Raw genomic sequence first — 19,971 nt, forward strand, 5'->3', positions numbered from 1 at the left:
CATACACATACACATACACCCACAAAGCCAGGGAGCGAGCAAACAAGCTCACCGCGATAAGCGGATCCCCCGTCTCGGCTCTCCGCAGCCTTGTGCCACGCCGGCTGCTGCCTGGTGCTGCCTGCCACTACCCACCCACCCGTAGGCAGGCGCCACTGCCGTCCGCGGCGCATTTGGCGTTCGCATGGGCGCTGCTGACGTCGCTGGGGCGCCGACGCGATACGAGGCTGAGAGTGTCTAGTGTGGGGGTTTTTTAGGCAGCTACGAAAACGGGCTGCGGGGCTGGAGCCGCTGCGTCGGTGGCGTGTGGGTGGTGGTTGTCTGGTGGCTTGGTTTGCTGGGTGTGCGGTGGATGTGGTGTGCTGTGCTCTATTTTTGGTGGTGTGGCGTTGAGACTGGTTGTGGCGTGCTGTGCTTGGTTGATTGTGGTGGCTTGTGGGAGATACGTAGTTGTGGTTGCTTTTGGTACCGAGGAAAGACTGATAATTGTAGGGTTAGTTTCTCGTTATAGCTTCTTTGGCATGTGTAGTTGGAAGAAAAGGATTGCATATCATTTCCTTTCCTACTAGGCAAGTTGACATGATTTCAGTCCTCAGCGAATCTTCCTACTGGTTCCTCTAATAATCATAAAAGTTATATAAGCCGCATTGAAGAAGCTTATCCAGCTGCCAGTATCGATGGGCCGAAAATAATTGATAGAATGTCAAGGCAGTCATTAATTTGGCGCAATAAAAGGCTATTCGGAACATCAAGCCATCCTTAGATCCTTGGAGAATGTACGGAGCTGAATGTGGCAGTGAGGTAGTGAATAGCTAAATCATGGGGCTCCTGGGAGAGAGTTAAGCTAAAGATGCTGAAGCTGTCTATGAAATTGCGATACCACTGTGTAGAAGGATACACAGGTCAATATCCTCCGTCGGCGACATGTGTTGATAACCATCATAGCCCTTTACTGAACATGTTCATTATCATCTACCCAAGTAGTAGAACTTGAATTGCTGATGAATGCTTTTTCGACGTACGTCACTCACTGATACGTCCTCAAAATCAACCGAGAGAGGGCAGCCTGCGAAGGCTCTTCACATCGCTGCTGGATTTCGACCAAGGATATCAAACTTGTCTTCTTGTTTCTTGGGATATGAACGATATCTGGAAGTATTTTATAAGCACATAACCGGCCTATTACAAATACTCCCAGTTTTGACTGACCCAAGTATCTTCCGGGCTCTGACTACTACTATCTTCCAGGTTGTGACTGTCTCGTAGCGCTAATTAATGGTTACTAATTCAACGATGAGCATTATGGGGGGTTGTGGAATGGGGCTCTAGATTGTTTAGACGACCATGTGTAAGAAAGACGTCAACGGACAGCTACTAGAGACGTGCGGCTTATAATATTCGTTTCCAGCAGAATATCCTTCGAGATGTACAGAAGAATTTCACTGCAGTTGTTGGTATCTATCGAATGGTCCATGATCTCCCAAGGTTCGATTGATTCATCGTAGCGGACATATTAGGGAACTCCTAGCAGTATTTTGGCCATGAACTGCCACATGATCCCCGACCGAGCGGAAGTGTATCGATTTTCTGCGACAACCACAAAGCCGTGGCTGCTCCCACAACTCGCTCATCCAAGCCCAGGTCACACTTCAAACAAGAAACATCTCCCTCTTCTCCGCGCCCTGGAACCACTCCTCGCCCGCAGAAAACGTGCCCAGCCGTTCGTAGCAGCGCATCTCTTGCGTCGATGCTGCAGCATCCGCTTCTCCCATAGTGCGGCCAGACAAGCCTAAAACGATGCCTGAAATCCAGGAGCCCTCATAGCGCGCGATGCCCAGACAGAGCACTGGCGCTTTGAAGGAAGTGTATATCTCCGCTGGACGTGCTCTGCGGACTGTTTTGGCAGGATTGGTAGTGGGCGAGTCATTGGAGGCCGCGCTTGTAGCATCCGCGTAGTTGCTGGTTTTTGTGGGTGATTCTTGTTGTGGCAACGGACTTGTTGTTGCGTGGTCGACATCCTCTGTGACAAGCAAGCTGTCCGGCGCTACGTCGATGGAGGGGTTCCCGGTGCGGAACAGTTGGTATGAAAACGAATACTCTTCTGGCGCGATGAGCGTGGCTTCAACTACCGGGCCTTTGAGGCGGATCCAGCCGTCCTTCACAGCACCTAAGGTGTTTCTGCCGGTGAGACTGGTGCAAGCTTCGTAGATGGTGACCAGCGAATCGACATCTTTTTCACTGGCTCTGTCCGGCTCGTAGTACTGAATCTGCGTATCTACCGATGCCCAGGAGAAGCTGGGAGCTCTGTAAACACTCAGTCTGCGCGCAGCATGCGGTGGTTGCAGAGAACGATCTGATGACCAGAGCAGGTCTTCAACAAGGTTGTCTCTCCACAGGCCCGCAATGTAGGCCGATCTTGTAGGCTCGCGGAACTTCTTCGCGATACCAGATATAGCCGGCAGTTTGTCGGATGGAATGGTCAAATCTCGCGTGCTAAACTGCGTCACGATTTGGTGCCATGTCTTCCAGTACGAACGCTTTTTGCCAGTTGTGAGCAGCCTAGGCAGTAGGCCAGGTGTTGTCATGAATCGTTTGGGAGACGGCATACACTCGCAGCAGTAAGCGAGTCCACATTCGAAGAGAATCTCGGTACTGGTGAAGTGTAGAATCCGTGAGCATAGGACATGTTCTTGCAGTGCCCAAGCTCGAGACATCAGCGGTCCCATTGGTCGAGCCGGACTCTGATCTTCTCCAATCGTTGGGTGGTGATTCGGCATTTTTCGTGCGCGAACTGTGTAGACCTTGGTGCGCGGATTGGCTTGGTAGTGCAGTTTAGTGGCTCGTGGTCGCGCTGAAAATATCTCGCGGTCATTGCTGTTGGAAGATGTTGCTGCAATCGTCACATAAGCATTCTCATAGATGTTGCTCATGTTGACTGATTCTGTCTCCCAGTCTTCTCTTGAGTCTTGAATGATACAAAGGGCATCTATCCATAGATATTTAATCCCTAGCTCTTCCGTGAGGAATATAGCATCTTGGAACAGTGGAGGTAGACAATCATAGTCTATGCCACTTTTTCTTTCCTCTAACGTTGCAATCGTGGTGGTAAAAGGTGGTCCATATCCCCAGCAATGGCTGAGGGCGACGTATTTCGCATTTTGCGGTGGAGACTCGCAAAGCTTTGTATCAGTGTTGTTTTCATCAATATGTATGAGCCTCGATGGGACGAATTTATCCCGTCGGCTTTGACCGCATAGTAATGACTTATGGTTCTTGACGCAATCTTCGATTGCCTTCTTGGCGAACCGAAGGCTGCCATCGGAGTCGGCATGTTTTGGAATGCTGTGACCACACCCCAGTGTAGACCATGGTCTAGGAGTATCTGTTCAGGTTCAGATAGCGATCGTAAAATCTCGTCCAGTGGGCATACAAGTAAACTGTAACGAAATGGATGGGATTTATATGAAGACTTTCAGACTTTTGTTGGTTGCAGGGCATCCTCTGGGACGAGAAGCCTCCAAAATCACGTGTGGGATATAATTAAAAATGAATGTGAATAGTGAAGGTCAACCCTCTACCATACCGGGGCACTTACTTGAAGATGCGTATATCTCTACCTTTTCACTGCTCGATCGAGAAAGTTGGAGGGTGATTCGAATCGGAGCGTGCTCGGTCAACTCAAGCAGCACGGGAGGACGGCTAGTTTTCCAGTCCTTAGAATGGGCATCAAGGGCCTCGGCCACGAGATGGCATCGTGGGCAATTTTCGCGTGACCTTTTAAGGGACAAGGCATCGACAATCAAGGTCAAGCTGGCTATGGAACGCGATGTACTCTCGGTATCGTAAAAAGTAGAAGAGTGTCCTCGAGGGTCGAGATTGTTGCATGTCCTACACGGGGTACTGGTACGCTGGGGTTTGGCCACGGTTGTTCTGCGAGCATGGTCGGACATATGGGTGTGAGGTGATAGTGAGGAGGGCGTGAAGTCGCCTGAAACAACCTACAACATCAGACGCACGGACGTTCCCCGCGACTTCCGTACTCCTACGAGGAGATTGGCATCAGTCTCCACCCGATAACGTTACTCAAACACATTTTGTCGAGATTGGACACACGTCTTCGATGTTTATCCATGTCGAGATGTAAACAATGTCTCCATAGGGGTGCGAAAGTGCGAAACCCTCCCCGGGTGGAATGGCCATAATGTAGCTCGATCTAGCCAAAGCTTGAAGGAGTCTTAATGCGATACAGCATCAACATTTTTGTGTTTCTTTGGGATGCCTCAGACAGATGTGGGCGGCTGACACAACTAAATCCCGTGCCCTCGCATCATGCCCCCCGTGCTCAAGATTTGAATGGTGGTATCATGATGTCACGATGGTGAATGTCCGACATGTCGACTAGTTACATCATGTCAGCATTCCTCAGTCGTAGCTACTTCAAGAAGCCGCTTCGACCCTTAAGCTAGAGTCTTCATCCAACCAACTCTTCAAAGCATACACCAACTTTCGACCAAACTCGATACCCAATACTACACCACCAACCCATCACTTCTTGATACCTCGCGACACATCCACCGCAATGTCGGCTACCCGCTCCCAGGACGCTACCGACTCGGTCGTGAACCAGGGCGAGTTCAGTTCTCACGTCCCTCGTACTGAGCCCGAGGATGATGCTCTGAAGGTAAGTCGCTCTTCAACGCCTATTGGCAAGACCATCACTTAACCTTTCGCAGCACAAGCCTGGTGTCAAAGCGACGCCGGCTGACTTCGCTCCCGAGTTCACCACCGAGACTTACCCTCCTGGCACTGCACCTGCGAACCGCTCGTTCAAACCCAACAACTCCGGTGAAGCTCTTCCCACCTCCGAAGACCAGACCCCCTCTGCCTCCGACACGCTGGGCGGCTCCACTTCCGGTCAGGTTCACAAGACGGTGGGTCACGAACAGGCTAAGTCGTAGACGATGATCATGGATAGGTTGTGGCAGAAGATTTGACGAATTTCATGCTTGATGATGGTATTAATTCTGCCGACGGGGAAATCGTGCAGATATTCGGCCAGAGTAGCCTGGTAGCAAAATGAATGGATGACTATCAAAGTCAAACATGTCGAGATCGAGATCAACAAGGTGGCTGTGAGTTGTCAACACGTACTCCTATGTTTCTTGAACATGCTCGACTCATGGTTCGCATGCGAATCGAATTACAATCAAACGGTCTTTGTTGTTCCCATCGTTCAGTTGGAACTGTAAGGATCCTGGCTTTTGTGCGGAGTTCAGTCCCTCCTGCCCCGCACCCGGCCCGACGCACTAATCCTATCAGGCAAGCGGCAGAACTTGAACATCGGACATCTGAGTTAAAGATCCTATGCAAAAAAAGATGGCACACCTTAACGGTCCCGAGGCTTGGCGATGTCTGAACTTTTAGCAGATGAGGAAAGAAGGTATGAATTAGCATACAGTTCCAGCGACTGAAAGAGTACTGCCTTAAGCCAAGAGACTTTTGAGGGATCATGTGGTCGCAAGATTGCATTGCTGCGAGGCTTACTGTGCCAGGCGATTCGAACCGCGACGACAAAGAAGAAGCAGCAAGCCATTCAAGCAAGCTCGCATTCCAGTCCGACACAAGGCGGCCGGAAAGACTAATCGCAACAGGCAAGCGGCAGAACTTCATGGTCGGACGTCTGCGATTGTCTGCCTCTCAATCGTAGCAGAGAAGGCGGGGGTCTGCCCTCTCCTAGAAGGCGGTATTCCACGCTAAGTCTATCAAGAAGGTGGCAGAACGTCAACGTTGAACGTAGGAGTAAAATACCCCCTCCCCCAACTTGAATGATATCGCATTGCACGTGATACAAATAACAGGTCCGTATATTCTTTCTCTCTTTCAATCCTCCACAACACAAAAGAATTGTATTATAAGATTCAAAAAGCTAACGAGAAACTTATGTAGGACGAATATAGCATCAAGCAGCACTATAGAAGTATTCTTTCGTGCTCTTGAAAAAGTTCAACTCACAAAGTCAACTCAACGCTCAGGCCTACCTTCGCCTTATCCTCGCAGCTAGACAAATCGGACAAGCTGCTTTACAGCAACATCGAACATCTGAATAGCGATTAAAATCTACAACATTAAGGCCCCCCATAATTGAGGAAAAGACCGCAAATTAAATCTATCACGTGATTCTATGGCAAGTACTGACACTCTATGTAGCCTTCTCACCTTCAATTCTTTGGGGCACTACTTCGCGCCAAATCCAGTGGCACTGGACGGTATCACGCAACACCTCATACCCCGTTTTTTATACTAAAATCGGGAAACTGCGATGGCATCTCTCAGTGTCCTTGCATGGGATCCACAGCAAAACAAGGCGACCATCCGCGCGCTAAGTAAATCAGGCAAGTGTGGAACGACAACATCGAACGCAGTGCCATGATTGCCGGCAATATTGACAGTACCGGCAGTACCGGCAATGCCGGCAATTTGTGGCAATTTGCCAGCCCACACTGTCACTGTCTGCCGGTCACGGGCCAGGCTGTCAAGCTTCCTTGACTTCTTCGTTGAAGGTAGTTTGGCTTCTCGTTCTCGAGCTTGGCTTTGCTAATTGTGCGTATATTTGCGATGGGTAAACCGAATGTTGTTATGGCATTTTTGTTCTGTTCGGTTCCTTTATTTGTTGTATGCAATGTAGACTTTCTCTCACCACCTCATTCGCCTATTTATTCACCGACTCTTAGCTTAACACTCCAGCACATGATACCAAGAGCGATGGATTTAACACGTCTGTCGAATCTAAAATGCAGTCCATGATGTGGTATGGAATCCTGAGAAAACGCCGAGATGACCACACCCTATAAAGGCCAGGAACCCACTTGTCAAAAAAAAAAAAAAAAAAAAAAAAAAAAAATCACGCGGTCCGCTACTACACTGTAGACTTCATTTGGGAAAAAGAGAAGCCATCTCAGGGATTGTGACGATGCTGGGACAGGCGATTGCATAGGGTACTTGTCGCCTTTTCACGGGTGCAGAATTGGCTAATTGTCGTTGTGGTTTCATGGATTCATGTATGGTGTAGGCGATGTGCATCAACAACGGGCAAGACTACACATCAGCAACAGCGACAGAGTCTGCACATTATCTTTGAATCAGGATTGCGTTGATCTATGACGGAAGAACGAATTTGATTTTTTTTTTTTTTACTTTGATTTCGCCGAACGCTTCTTGAACATTTTAGGTTCATTGGCTTGTGGGCCCAGTTTTTAACTACTCCAGCTTTGTGGTTTCCACTTGGAGACCCTGGTACCGTAAGTAATTGTATAGTCGGGCCTGAAAAGCACTTCAAGCTTTTGACTGTTCGTTCATGTGGCATCGATCATAGTCTAATTATATCGTATAATGACCTGAGGCGCAGAAATAAAATAAATTGAGCTCTGAGCAGGTTCCCTTGGGTCCGAAAGATGACAGAGTAACTGCAGTAAAGTAATATTCAACTGGCTTTTCCTGCTCTCTGTGTTTACGGGAATAGAGTAATGAATTAAGTTGCTGTGACATTAGTGGTTGAGATTACGCATGCGTTTAGCCTACAATGGGTCTCTGAAGAAAGAGAGGAATGTGAACAATGGTTGTCCTGTTCATGTAATATGAAAGAGAAAAGTTTACCAGAGAAAAGCAAGCAAAGCGGAAACGAGGAAAATATTGATAAAGCAAAAGCGTGGACTTGTGAGATAAGAAGTGAACAGGACTGCCAGGTGCGTTGAGATATTTAGTCGAAATCGGATGAATATGCGCTCCTAGCAACCGCAAGAGGAAACCAAGAGCTCATAAATCTCAAGAGCGTGTCTTTGGAATTCAGTGACGTGCAGCCAAGGGCTTTAACTTGGTACCAAGTAAAAAGTTTCTTCGTATATGGACGGCTTGCAAAGTGAGCGATGTTGTTGCCTTGCTCACTCACTCTAAGTGAATTGCTTGCTGGGAGATGATGATTCCTCTGAATTTCTAGCATTTAACCGTTACCCAGAGGGCAGGTATCCACCTTATGAAAGAAACAGACTGACCAGCGATGATGCTTGAGAAAACCCCTTACTCGGGTCATGCACCTCTGCTTCTCGTAGAAAGCGCTGAGCGTGTGCGTAGACGGCATTATTTAAAAGTCAAGAGCATCAAACATTCGAAGCCGCTCCATTGCACAGAGACGCCTGTTCCCGTCAAGAAGAGCTTTAAGACATGCTGTACGAGTTTGTACAGCAGTACGAGGACCATGTTCATGCTAGTGTTCCAAGTGACTCCTAACATGGAGTGGCTCAATCAGATCGGATTAAACTGGCGAATATATCTGGTATCACGCTTCATCCATGGAAATTGCTGGCCGGCGATCATTTTCCGCAGTGATGATGAGGATCAAGTATACGAGATGATGAAGAATTCTGACTGGAGGCAGTATTACAGGTCACTTCTCTGGCCAGACGTGTGATGGTATAGGGCCCGCCAATGTGACACCAGCCAATTGTTTGCCTTGAAGTCGATGTTCCGTGGAACACTAACATGAAAACATGGCCTTTGTGCTTGTTAGAGTAGTGGATGCAGGGTATTCAAATTTATAGGCAGAACCGGAGGGAGTGCTCCTCATAGCCGGTAAATGCGTCCCTGTGATGTTGAAGAGCATTTTGGGGGGGAGGCCCCGCTGTATCCGTGCAATGACTTAATCCTCCTGAACTCCTTTTTGTCTTGCCAAATGCGCAACGATTGGTACGCATCGCCGTAGAAGATCTGTGGCTTTGCATGCAGTACAGGGCTTTCAGGTTCAATCAAACCTACCCTGCTTCTGGTTGCTGACCGATGCTGCCATACTTGCATCCGGCATTGCCATGGACTAGGTTCTGCCAAATTACCCCCTCTTGCTGAGAATCAGGCTGGGGTCGAGGATGACGCCTGTGCAGGTTCATCCCATCTTCGGCCAAAAGGGTTGTTCACAGCCCCCATGAGCGCGAAAAAGGAGCTGCATGTCAGGGAAGCCTTGCGTGCGACAGAATTTCTGTGCGACCGTCAGCTCCATCCCTTGTTCACTGATCCGTTTCCCTGCGCAGCTGCGGTTGGGTCCCAAGATGCTCTTCCATGTCTCCGAGTATCTCGCACAGGCAACTAGTCAAGTATGATGACGAACTCCCAAGCAATGTTCTATGCTTAGGACAAGATACGAGGGATTCGCACAGCGATTGCAGTATGCGGCTGGGGTCGACATGGCTGAGGCTGTGCAGCGCATCAACACGAATCATAACCAGCGCATTCCGTGGGAAGCGCAGGAAGGTCCCGCGCTCCCGTGGGGGGTCGGACGGGAAGTCCGCAAGTCGCTGCAAGGTGACGAAGGATGTGTCTGTCGGTCAGCCCCCAAAGCTGTTCGACTTCAACACCCTCTGCTTGGGAAGTGGAGCCCGCGAACGCGAGTTCTTGCATGCAAAGATGTCGGGACAAGCTCACCGTCCGTGCTAAAAATAGCGCCTTATCGCCATCCTGGCAGTAGAGGTTGTCGCTGGACTTGTCAGGTGGTGTACTGCGTATGGCCAGCCATACTCGATGCATACGCACTTACATACATACGTGCGAAGCTATCCACCACCCGTGCCCTGCCACTGCTCGCCCGCCGGCCGGCCGTCGTCAGCTCAACGGCGCTGCGGACGCAGGGTCTGGCGATGGCCTCGTATTCGGCTGTAGCCGACCCCGGATCTGGCGACGTCGGTCGAGCGTCCATGGACCTCGTTCTGGGTCGTGGACGAGGGTTAACGACGGGAAAGAGGGGCCATGGCAGGCGAAAAGGAAGAGACAGGCACGACAGGTTGTTGTTGTTGGTAGGTAGGCAGCGTAGGATCCCTCCCTGAAGCGTAGGATCTCTTCTCCCCCAAGTCATTTCCCGGCTCTTCCTTCATAGGTCTCTCCTGTCTCTCACCTGCAGATTGCTCTCTTTCGGTAGAGAACGATCTCTTTTGCTGCGCCTCCGCCGGTCCAGCGACAGCATTTTACCTCGACTCCGCGCGGGCATCCAGCACATCCGTCCGGGTCCGCGTGCGCAGATCGACATTTCAATTTCAAGCTTGGCCTCGACCTCCATCCCACCATCCCACATTCACACACAAACCAAGACAGAACCAGGCCCCACCACCATGTGCCATGGAATGGACCGACGCCCCCGATCTCTGCCATCGACATCGACATCAGCCCACCCGACGCCCCGCCGAGGCCCAGTGCGAGCAACGCGAGCATGCCTGGGCACCATGATGCACACCCACTCCGGCTCTCCGCCATACCTACCCAGCCCTACCTATATTGATCCTCGCCCTGGCAGTGGCAGTGTTCCCCGCTGAGCGCGCGAATCGCCCCGCCCGCTTCGACGACGAGCGAGCACGCCCCAGCCGCCGCAATATTGCTTGTATTTGCAACAATAGGTGGCAGCACCCGGCAGCCCGGCACGTCGCCACGGAACGAGCTGCTGCTGGCACCGCCGTCGTCGCCACTACGCCCGTATTGTACATAGGTAGGTAGGTCGCTCTGCCTGAGGAGCCCCCAAACCTTCCAGCCCGCACCATCACCTCAGCCCTCGCCGCAAAACAACACCCGCCCTCGACGACGACGACCTCGCCCGCTCGCCGCTCGGGCGCTCCCCGGCCCGCCGTGCCCGTCAGTGGAGCTCATGTCTCACTTGGCGGGCCGAACTGCTCTCGCCCATGCAGCGCCCATTGAATTGCTGCCCGCGCATCGCCCTTCGCACGTCCGCGCTGTAGGGCCTCCCTCCCTCCCTCGCTCCCTACAAGGCAGACTGGCGGGCAGCCTGGCCTTGTTAGCCTAGCTGGCTCGCTCCGCACTACTACCACACCGCCCGGATCTGGCATCGTGGTTCCGAAACAGGGCGCGCAAGGGGCGATCGGCTCCCAGATGGGACGAGGAGCTGTGGTAGTTGGCAGATTGGTGGCGGGAAGGCCTGCTTGCCTGCCTTGCCTGTTTGCCTGTTTGCCTGTTTGCTTGCTTGCTTGGGTCGTGCAAGCCTAAATGCCTACATACAATACATACATACAAACCACTAGTTACTACTATCCACTATTCAGCACCATGAGCACGCAACACGCACTACTCCCACCTTGCCCGCCCTACCCAGCCACCTTCTTACCCTACACACCACGTACTCACTCACAGCAATCCATCCGCCCTCCTCTCATCTCCTCCTCGCACTCCCACACCCAGCCACCAAACAGCACAGCACACATCACACCACCGCTCCCCTCACAACACCACCACCACCAACACCCGACGCGCGTCGCACCAACGCGTCCAACGTCTATAGAACCAGCCCATACAGCACCCTACCCTAGCGCCAAGCCCTCTTCCACGGAACGCAGCAGCCCAAGGAGCGCGCCGCCCAGCCCTAACAGCACGCCTCGCGCCACCCACCACCGCCTCCAGAACGGCGGCCGAAGCCCCATCCCGAGCCCCCGGCCCCGGCAGCGATCGCGCATGCGTGAGCACCTATGCCAATTTTACGCACCCAACTCTATTATTCCCCAGTTAGGTGGCTATAGTTATCCAGGTACAGCCTACAAGACTGCGACGATGCTGCTCAAGCAAAACTGACGCCGAGCTCCGAGGCACCCAAACATGGACCACAGACGTGCGCGGGCCGCTGCGCCCGCCGCTGTGGCCGTGCCGCCTCCCGCGCCGCGCTGCCACGCTTTTCGCTTCTCGCACGCTCTTTGCTGCTTTGCACGCGCGCGGTCAGGGGGGCATCTTCTGCGGCTGCGCGGCCCCGCGCGCGGGCGGTGCGCCGGGTATTGGATCTAGGTCCTCGGTGTTGGGTGGGTATTGTAAGAAAGTACGGTAGGTAGGCCCCGCAAGGCAGGTAGGTACCCAGTACCCACGAGGCTAGGGCAAATGAATGATGGGCTGCTGGGAGGGAAGGTTATGCCGCTGCTGCCGCGTCTCGAGGCCCGCTGGGTCTGGTCTAGATTGCTGAGAGCTCGTGCGCGGTGTTTGGGGTTTAAGGGTTTAGGGTTTCTGGGGGGTTTGGGGTTTGAGGTGCCTGGGATTGGTGCTGTTTCTACTGTTTTGGTGGTTGTGGTGGTGGGTTTGTTTGGCTTTTGCTTGCTGGCTGGCTGCCTGGATAGGTAGGTAGGAGCGCTGTAGGGTAGGTTTAGCCTGTGTAGCACGGATGGCTATCGTCTCATGCTGTGTTTGTTAGGCTCTGCCTGCTTGCTTGGTCCGCGAACAATTGCCGTTTGTCGCCGGGTTGCTGTTTAGCTGGCCCCTACTTTTTGAAGGTGCGGTTTTAGCAGACTCAGGCTACCGGTAGCGTACGAGTAGCCCGGCCGACCTCGCACTGCCTCCGCCGCGCCAACCCAGAGTAGGCAGTCCAGTATCGTCGGATCGCAAGCAGACAGTCAGGCAAAAAAAAAAAAAAAAAAGCAGGCAAACAAGCACAAGCGAACGGGCACGGCTTGAGCGATCGCGCTGGACGGGCTGGATGCTAATGATCTTCGTCCACCGGGGCACGAGCTGTCCCGTCCGTCCATAGCCATGGTGCATCGTGGTGGAGGCCGCCGCAGTAGCTGGGCCGATAGTCGGCGTCCTCGTCCGCGCTGCGCTGTGCTGTGCTGTGATGATGAGCTGGGCCTACGATCTTATAGGTAGGTCGCTATGCCGTCAGAGAGGACCTGCGGTCCATGGCATCTCGATCACGTCTGCGCCGGGCCTCGGTCTATAATGAGCGCTGTCTCCCCACTGCGACAACACATCGGGCGATACCGCGCGCGTGCCTACAATACAGTATTTGGCTCGATTAGGCGTCTCGGCCGACTCGGCAGCGCGCGTACCGTTTCTCGGTACGTTGCGGTGGCGAGGCAGTTTGGTACAATAGTTAGTTGGGGCGAGCGACGGACCACGGGCACGGCGATATATTGGCGAAAGACACGAGTGATGTGATGCGCGCAGGGCAGGTCGACAGAGGCGGGGAGCAGCAGCCCTGTCGCCCTTCTGCGAAACTTCGTCGGCCCTGGACACAGGCGAGTCAGGACAGGCGGGCCCTGGACGCCCTGGACGAGGGCCCTGGAAGACGGTGTGTTGCTGCCAGGGGCAAGACTGCCAATTTTGGAGTGAGGCAAGGGTAAGGTGTGGCCACGTGTGCGGCATGATGGGGGAGGCGGCTCTAAAACTACTACCCAGGGTTCAATGCAGGATGTAACGGGGAGAAGGAGGAGGAAGGTTGTTGCTGCTCTCGCAGCGGACAGTGCAAAAGTGAAGGTGCCTCGAGAGCCCGTGGAACAAAGGCCCGACGAGGCCGAACCAGAAAGCCGCGAATGACAGCGGCGGGATTTTGCATTGTTTGCCAGTTTGGTTTCCAGGCGCTGGAATTCTTGCTCGTCACCGTCATGCGGGCCGGACGTGGGGCCATCTTAAGCCGTTTAGAGTTGTATCCACCCGGCCAACGACGGGCGGTGGGCGCGAGAGAGGCGCGAAAGGGTCTTTGGTAAGCTGTCTAGATGGGACAGCTACTTTATCAGTGATTGGGATCGTCGCCGAGGCCGTTGGTTTGCGGGCGGTAAACCCAGTTGCAACGCCGGAGTAAAAGCTTTGTTTTGCATGAGATAGGCCCGCGATTCCGGAATGCGTGGGCGTGAGACATGCCTTGGGCGGGCGGAGGCTCGTGGGGGTGGGATCCATGCGCCTTCGGATCGAGCACTCAGTCGACACCGATCACGGCGGGTCGGAGAGATGGGGGCAGTGAAAATGGAGGAGAGAAGAAAGGGTCGGCCGAAGGACAGCCTGACAGTCAACGAGGGCGAAGGGGGAGCAGAGGGCGGGCAGTGGGCGGGCAGTGAGTTCGAGACATGGCGAATCAGAAGGCGTGGACGAGGGGTCTTTGTCGGGCTGTCGGGCGGGAAATGAACTTCGAGACCGCATCGGGCAGGCAGAGGGGCGGATGACGTTGAAAGGGCAAGCGAGGGCGTGCTTGCGTGGCTCTCTGCGCCTCCTGCGAAGGCTCACGGACACGGCTCCGCGCTATGATTTTCTCGAGCGAGAAGTCTCAGCTTTTCTCGCGCGGCACTTGCGGGCCCACCGTACAGCGTCGGAGATGCGATGACCCGTGCACTGCCTCGCAGCTGACTTTGAAACAGCCTCCTCCTTTCGTCTGCCCAAAACCACCCTCCGTCCCCAATTCATCTCCAACTAGCCAGACCCTACCACTCTTCTCCCCCATACCTACCCTCCCACCCCATCGCGCCCGACCGGACCGTTCGTTAAATCTCTTCTCAACAACAACAATACCAAAATAAAAAAGAAAGTTCCGTCGCAAGCCTTCCCGGACCTTTCCGCCCGCGCGCGCGCCCGAAATAGATCGCTTACGACGCCTTGCCGCCTTCCATCGTCGTCAAGACTGCTCAACACCACCGCCGATCCACCCAAGAGTTTCGCACTCCACCACCACCACCATGTCGACCACCGTCGCTCAGCCCATGGGCTACCAGCCCTTCACCAACCAGTGCTTTGACCCGGACATGGACTCGCTGGTCGACTTCAATGCCATCCAGTCGCCCCAGCCTTCCAGCTCCTCGTCACACATGCCCGGCTCCACCGTCACCTCAACCATGAGCAGTCCCACCAACACCATGCTGCCGCTCGACCAGTCGGAAGACCACCAGACGCCCGCCAAGCCCAGCCATGAGTACGACCTCTTCAAGCAGCAGACCGGCCTGCCCTCGGGCTCCGTCCCCGGCCTCGGCATGCCCGGCGTCAACCAGTCCGTGTACAATGGCCACCACCAGCAGATGTTCAGCAACTCGGGCCTCGGCTTCGACGAGTACAGCATGGGCATGGGCTCCATGGACGTGGAAATGAGCTCCAACAACGGCCTCCCGGCCTTCTTCTTCTCGCCCAGCGAAAGCCACTCGGACGACTATGTCGACCCGAGCGCAATCTCCCACGAGGAACCCCAGCAGGCCGTCCGTTTCTTCCCCGGCATGCATCAGCAGCAAGCTGCTCTGGCGGCCAAGGCGCAGGCGCAGGCCCAGCAGCAGAGACAGCAGCAGATCATCCAGCAGCAGCAGAGGGAGCGCGCAGCGCAGCAGTCGAGCGCGCAGCCCCAGAGGAAATCTGTCTCGCACCACGTCGCCGACGCTCGGACCGAGGAGATCATCGGCCGTGTCGTCAACCAGATCCGCCAGAACAGCACCCTCCAGTCGCAGCCTGACATGCAGGCCTCCAACGTCCTGCCCCACATCATCAAGATGAAGAAGGACGAGGAGGACATGGACGAGGACGAGAGGCTGCTTGCCAGCGAGGAGGGCAAGAAGCTCAGCAGCAAGGAGCGCCGCCAGCTGAGGAACAAGGTTTCCGCCCGTGCTTTCCGCTCCAGAAGAAAGGGTACGCCCCATTTTACTTATTCGCCACCATAGAGCTCGCGCTAACAATGCTATAGAGTACATCGGCCAGCTTGAGGGCGAGGTTGCTGCCAAGAGCAACGAGGCCAATGACCTCCGCCTCCAGAACCGCGCTTTGATGGAGGAGAACGCGCGCTCCCGCGCTTTCATCGAGCGCCTTCTCCGCCACCAGGCTTTCGGTCCCTTCCTCGACGAGCTCAGCCGCGACCCTGCTCTCACCGAGCCCGTCAAGCTCCCCACCCCGGCCCCCGCCCCTCGCCAGGAGAGCTTCAGCTCGGCTCCCTCGATGATGGAGGACAACTCCCAGATGGGCATGTCCACCATCCCCGAGCAGCCCGTCGACATGTCGATGCTGAGCATTAGCAACAACGGCTACTTCCCCAACACCGGCTTCAACTTCAACCAGCCCCAGGTCTTCGCCGTCTTCGAGGTTCCCCAGGGTCCTGCCGACCTATTCAACACCGACGTCCTTTCCGGCAAGGCTACTTCCGAGTACGTCGAGGAGGAGCCCGTCGAGGAGATCAAGCACGACTACCCCGTCCTCGAGCGCCCCATCGTTGAGGAGACCGTCGAGGCCGAGGCCGAGGATGTCGACGACGGCAACCCGGACTTCGCCCTTTACGTCAACACGCCCGCCCCCTCCGCCGCCCGCGCTTCCTTCGACAACATCGCGTCGGAGAAGGCCGCGCATTTCGAGCTCGTCACCGTCGAGGAGTCCGAGGAGCAACTGCAGCAGCGCCTGGACCGCATGTGCAAGAAGATGGACGTCGTCTTCGAGCGCATGCAGGCCGCGACGTCGTATCTCGACTTATAAAACCAGTCTTGGGTCACTTTTATCCTGAGCGCTACCTTTCTGCTCGACACGAGCATGGCTGTTTGTTGTCTTCGGTTGTGAATATTTTTGATTAAGGGTAACAAAGTCCCTCGGTGGCACGACTCTCTTTAGTTTGACTTTTTTTCCTTTTTATCTTCTTTTTCCTACACATTTCTCAATAACTCATTCGGTGCACACGGTGGATCATGTATTGGACAATAGGACAACCAGCAAGGGGGAAAACGCTGGGATAGGCATCATCATTATCATCAGTTAAAGCGGGTCGATGGGATTGACACCTGATTGATTGATATAAGTCTTGGATTTCTTTCTTATCAAATCACTTTTTCTTACCTACATAGTCCAGTCGGCGACAAGAGCCGAAGCGGCCAGATCACACTAGGCGTCAGCTACACACGCACACACACACCTACTCGGGTGGTGGGCGAGACTATAGGCACCAAGCACCTTACTACCTACAGATTAGACCTCCTTTTCCTTTGTGCATTTTATTCAAGTTGGCTTTTGTTTTTCGAACCGGGAAAGGGAGGTGTTGGGATGTTTTGGGACTACTACTACTACTACTACTACTACTTGGCGGAATCGGCTCGCCTTTGCTGTTTGCAGTTAAAGAGGATACGGCGTTTGTTGGCTCTGGGATTTATATTTATGATTTTCTCATGACTTTTTGTTCTTGTTGATTGATTGTGTGCTTGAGTGAGTGATCAGATTGCCGTGGTGTGTGTGTGTGTGTGTGTGTGTGTGTGGTATGCATGAGTGGGTGGTGGGTGCGCGAGTGAGCGACGATGGTGAGGCGGTGTGGTTTGAGATGTGTTGGAGAGCTGGTGCGGTGAGAGTAAGAGTAGGCGACGCGGCAAAAGTGCATGCAACATGCATGCTAAGGCTCTCTCTGGTCTTCTATATCCTACGTCGTTGTCCAAGCGCTCATATTGATTCCTACGGTGGTATCCGCCTTGACGGCCGTCGGCCGCGTGCGTGCGTGCGTATCGGAGGAGTCGGCTAGCTCGTCACCTGCCCCCCGGCCTGCTTCGTGATCGTGGTGCGTCGGACCTGCGTCTACTGTTGTATTTGATACCTACTGGTCCCCGTCGCAGGGGTAACTACTCGGCTCTCGCCGTGGATCGCACCTACTTTTTTGCGTGGTGCTTGGCCGTCTGCTTGTTTGATACTGTTATACCCCTAGGGATTGCTTCCGGCGAGCCAAACTGCTGCCACATACGCGGAATGTTCCTGGCTGTTGCTATAGGGCTGTGGACGGAGAAGGAAACTTTGTTGCTATAGCCTGGATAGAGAGATAGGCTGTTCGTACCTATGGCCTGCCTGCGTGCGGGCGCATCAGGAGGAGCGGGATACGATAACGTGCGCCTACTCCTAGGTACTCCGACCTTCGTAACTACTCGGCTAAAAGTACAGTATAGCCAAAAACGCTCTACAAAGGAGGAGCAAAATGCTCTAAACCGCCCACCGCCCCGCAAGAGAAAAGCATGAAAAAAGAAAAGAAAAAGGAAAAGGGAAGCCACGGAAGCGGCCCTCGACCCCAACGACGAGAAGAGCGCGACGTGACGCAAGCGTGTCTCGTCTCCGCATCTTGGGCCGGCGGCTCGCAACGCCGCATGCGGCAGCCAAGGCTCCGATCGGGCCAATCGGTCACGCCAGCGCGGGGGGTTGTGCGTGCGCGGGAGCAAGGCAGCACGATGACGTCGGTGTCGGCGTCGGGGTTGGGGTTCGGGGGTGCTGCTGCTGGTGCGGTACCTGCGTGTGTGCGTCGGGGGGTTTGGTGGTGGTGGATGAGATGGGCTGGGGTGATGGTAAGGGAGGAGGGTGTTAGTGTTGTCTGTACATACTGGACCTACTGTGGGAGGAGAGAGAGAGAGAGGATACGTGTAGGTACGAGTAGAGATCGAGGACGGGGAGACGCGTCAGGGCGTGTGGGTGTTCGTCAGGGTACTCTCTAGACTCTCTAGACCAGCGGGCCGTCTCGCGCGGGACACTGGCAACCATTTCCACGGATCGTGGAGAGCGGCGGACGGATCAGCTATAGCCGGCCAAAGCCATGCGGGCAGGCGTGCATGTGGTGCGATTTGATGGCAGACCTACCCAACCAGCCAAATAAAATGGAGAGGTGGCGCGCGGCCGTGTGCGAATGTGGAAGGGGACGCTGCCATTCATTCATTCCAACCAGGAAGCTTTTCCCTCCACAAAAAGCTACCGACGACGTCTGTCTCCGGCCCGTCGACATTCTGTCGCCATCAACATCATCTGTCAACAATAACATCCTCCGCATTCTCCCCACGCCTTCTTATTCTCCGGGAGACGCGCCGTTTTTTGCTGTTACTCGTGCCTTGTCTCTATCATCGTCAATCAATTGACTACCACATTTCCGTGTTTACCTAGTCCGCGTCCGCATTGAAGCTCCCAAGCTCGACGACGACGACGCCAACGTCCCCCATCACCAAGATGTTACCACTCGACTGCTTGGTCGCTGCCTTGGCCCTCTTCGCCGGCGCGGCGTGGGCGCAGACACCGCCCAACTTCCAGCCCAGCACGAACGTGAACCTGCCCGCGACGTTTGACGAGAACAAGACGGTCGGTGCGCCCTCGTTCTTCCCGCTCGGCGGCGTCTTCTCTATGAACGGTATGTCCATTGCACCACCACCCATCGAGCATTGGCAACGACGAAGACAAGAAGATGGTGGATACCTAAGCTGTTGCTGCCCCGCAGCCGGCAGCGGGCCGGTGCGGCAACAACGCCAACGGGTGACGATGGATCCACTGACGCTTTGTGCACCGAGCTGACCTTACTCTTCTCCCACCAGCGACGCAATCACAGCCAACCGTCTACCTACCTGCCAACACGACGATGCTGGGCAACGGCACGCTCCCGGCGACATACATCCTGATGATGGTTGACCCGGACGCGCCGTCGCCCAGCAATACGTCCATCAGCGACGTGCTGCACTGGCTGCAGCCGGGCATACGGCAGTCGCGCTCCGTCGAGACGACCACGACCGAACACGGCGTCGCCCTCGCCATGCTGTCAAACAGCACCGCGCCGCTAGCTCCCTATATGGGGCCCCACCCTCCCAGCGTCGCCCCCCACCGCTACATCCTGATGCTGTTCCGCCAGCCCGACCCAAGCGACTTCATCCCGCCTCCGGGCTTCGAAGCCTTCTTCAACGGCTCCCAGCGCACCAATTTCAACCTGACCTCGTTCCTCGGCGCGGCTGGCTTGGGCTCCCCTGTCGCCGCGAACTACTTCCTCTGCGGCAACGAGACGACGGGCAACGGCTCCGAGACGTACAATGGCACGGATGCGGCGCCAGGCGTGAACCCCTCGGCGACGGGGCCGTCGTCCGGTGTGACGCCGACTACCTCGCCCAGCCCAAGAGTGTCACCGTCATCGTCGTCAGCGGCGTCTTCGGGAGCGGGGAAGGCCGCGACGCTGGGTTTTGGCGCGCTGTCGGGTGCCGTGGTGGCGGCTGTCTGGCTGCTTGGTTGCTGAGCTAAGTGTGTGTGTGTGTGTGTGTGTGTGTGTGTGAGGAATCGGCCGAGGAGGGAGCCGACGTCCGGGTACGGTGAGATGGCAGCGAGTGCCGGTGTTTCTTGTTGCTCCCATTGTACTCCCGTAGTAGTATGTACCAAGTATCGATAGTAAATGTAATGAGTTATGCGTATGCCAACGTGGTATAAATACGGTGATATAGTATTTCGTATGGCGATAGAAAT

General features: G+C 54.7%; 7 protein-coding genes across 7 annotated transcripts; 5 read left to right on the top strand and 2 right to left on the bottom strand.

Annotated features, from left to right (window-relative positions):
- Window positions 1-1,372: 1,372 nt before the first annotated feature.
- K452DRAFT_350467 (uncharacterized protein) lies at window positions 1,373-3,950 on the bottom strand (the record flags this gene model as incomplete). Its single annotated transcript, XM_033545660.1, has 2 exons — window positions 1,373-3,382; window positions 3,596-3,950. 2 exons carry the CDS (start codon window positions 3,948-3,950, stop codon window positions 1,650-1,652), a joined length of 2,088 nt encoding a protein of 695 aa, XP_033399172.1. The 3' UTR covers window positions 1,373-1,649.
- Window positions 3,951-4,511: 561 nt separating this feature from the next.
- K452DRAFT_317598 (uncharacterized protein) lies at window positions 4,512-5,073 on the top strand. The gene is made up of 2 exons (XM_033544082.1): window positions 4,512-4,681; window positions 4,734-5,073. The coding sequence occupies exons 1-2, from the start codon at window positions 4,580-4,582 to the stop codon at window positions 4,956-4,958; spliced, it is 327 nt and encodes a 108-aa protein (XP_033399173.1). The 5' UTR covers window positions 4,512-4,579; the 3' UTR covers window positions 4,959-5,073.
- Window positions 5,074-9,887: 4,814 nt separating this feature from the next.
- Window positions 9,888-10,483, bottom strand: K452DRAFT_171489 (uncharacterized protein). Its single transcript, XM_033535797.1, has one exon. It carries the CDS (start codon window positions 10,288-10,290, stop codon window positions 9,931-9,933), a length of 360 nt encoding a protein of 119 aa, XP_033399174.1. The 5' UTR covers window positions 10,291-10,483; the 3' UTR covers window positions 9,888-9,930.
- Window positions 10,484-10,801: 318 nt separating this feature from the next.
- K452DRAFT_171477 (uncharacterized protein) lies at window positions 10,802-11,758 on the top strand. Its single transcript, XM_033535796.1, has one exon. The coding sequence runs from the start codon at window positions 11,032-11,034 to the stop codon at window positions 11,608-11,610; it is 579 nt and encodes a 192-aa protein (XP_033399175.1). The 5' UTR covers window positions 10,802-11,031; the 3' UTR covers window positions 11,611-11,758.
- Window positions 11,759-14,462: 2,704 nt separating this feature from the next.
- K452DRAFT_297197 (uncharacterized protein) lies at window positions 14,463-16,224 on the top strand (the record flags this gene model as incomplete). Its single annotated transcript, XM_033541996.1, has 2 exons — window positions 14,463-15,393; window positions 15,449-16,224. The coding sequence occupies 2 exons, from the start codon at window positions 14,463-14,465 to the stop codon at window positions 16,222-16,224; spliced, it is 1,707 nt and encodes a 568-aa protein (XP_033399176.1).
- A 1,264-nt stretch (window positions 16,225-17,488) lies between these two features.
- On the top strand, window positions 17,489-18,382 carry K452DRAFT_171504 (uncharacterized protein). The gene has a single exon (XM_033535798.1). It carries the CDS (start codon window positions 17,730-17,732, stop codon window positions 18,198-18,200), a length of 471 nt encoding a protein of 156 aa, XP_033399177.1. The 5' UTR covers window positions 17,489-17,729; the 3' UTR covers window positions 18,201-18,382.
- A 21-nt stretch (window positions 18,383-18,403) lies between these two features.
- On the top strand, window positions 18,404-19,825 carry K452DRAFT_317600 (uncharacterized protein). The gene is made up of 2 exons (XM_033544083.1): window positions 18,404-18,880; window positions 19,062-19,825. Exons 1-2 carry the CDS (start codon window positions 18,703-18,705, stop codon window positions 19,745-19,747), a joined length of 864 nt encoding a protein of 287 aa, XP_033399178.1. The 5' UTR covers window positions 18,404-18,702; the 3' UTR covers window positions 19,748-19,825.
- Window positions 19,826-19,971: the final 146 nt, after the last annotated feature.

Source organism: Aplosporella prunicola (genome assembly GCF_010093885.1).
Source record: "Aplosporella prunicola CBS 121167 unplaced genomic scaffold K452scaffold_9, whole genome shotgun sequence".
Taxonomy (NCBI): Eukaryota; Fungi; Ascomycota; class Dothideomycetes; order Botryosphaeriales; family Aplosporellaceae; genus Aplosporella; species Aplosporella prunicola.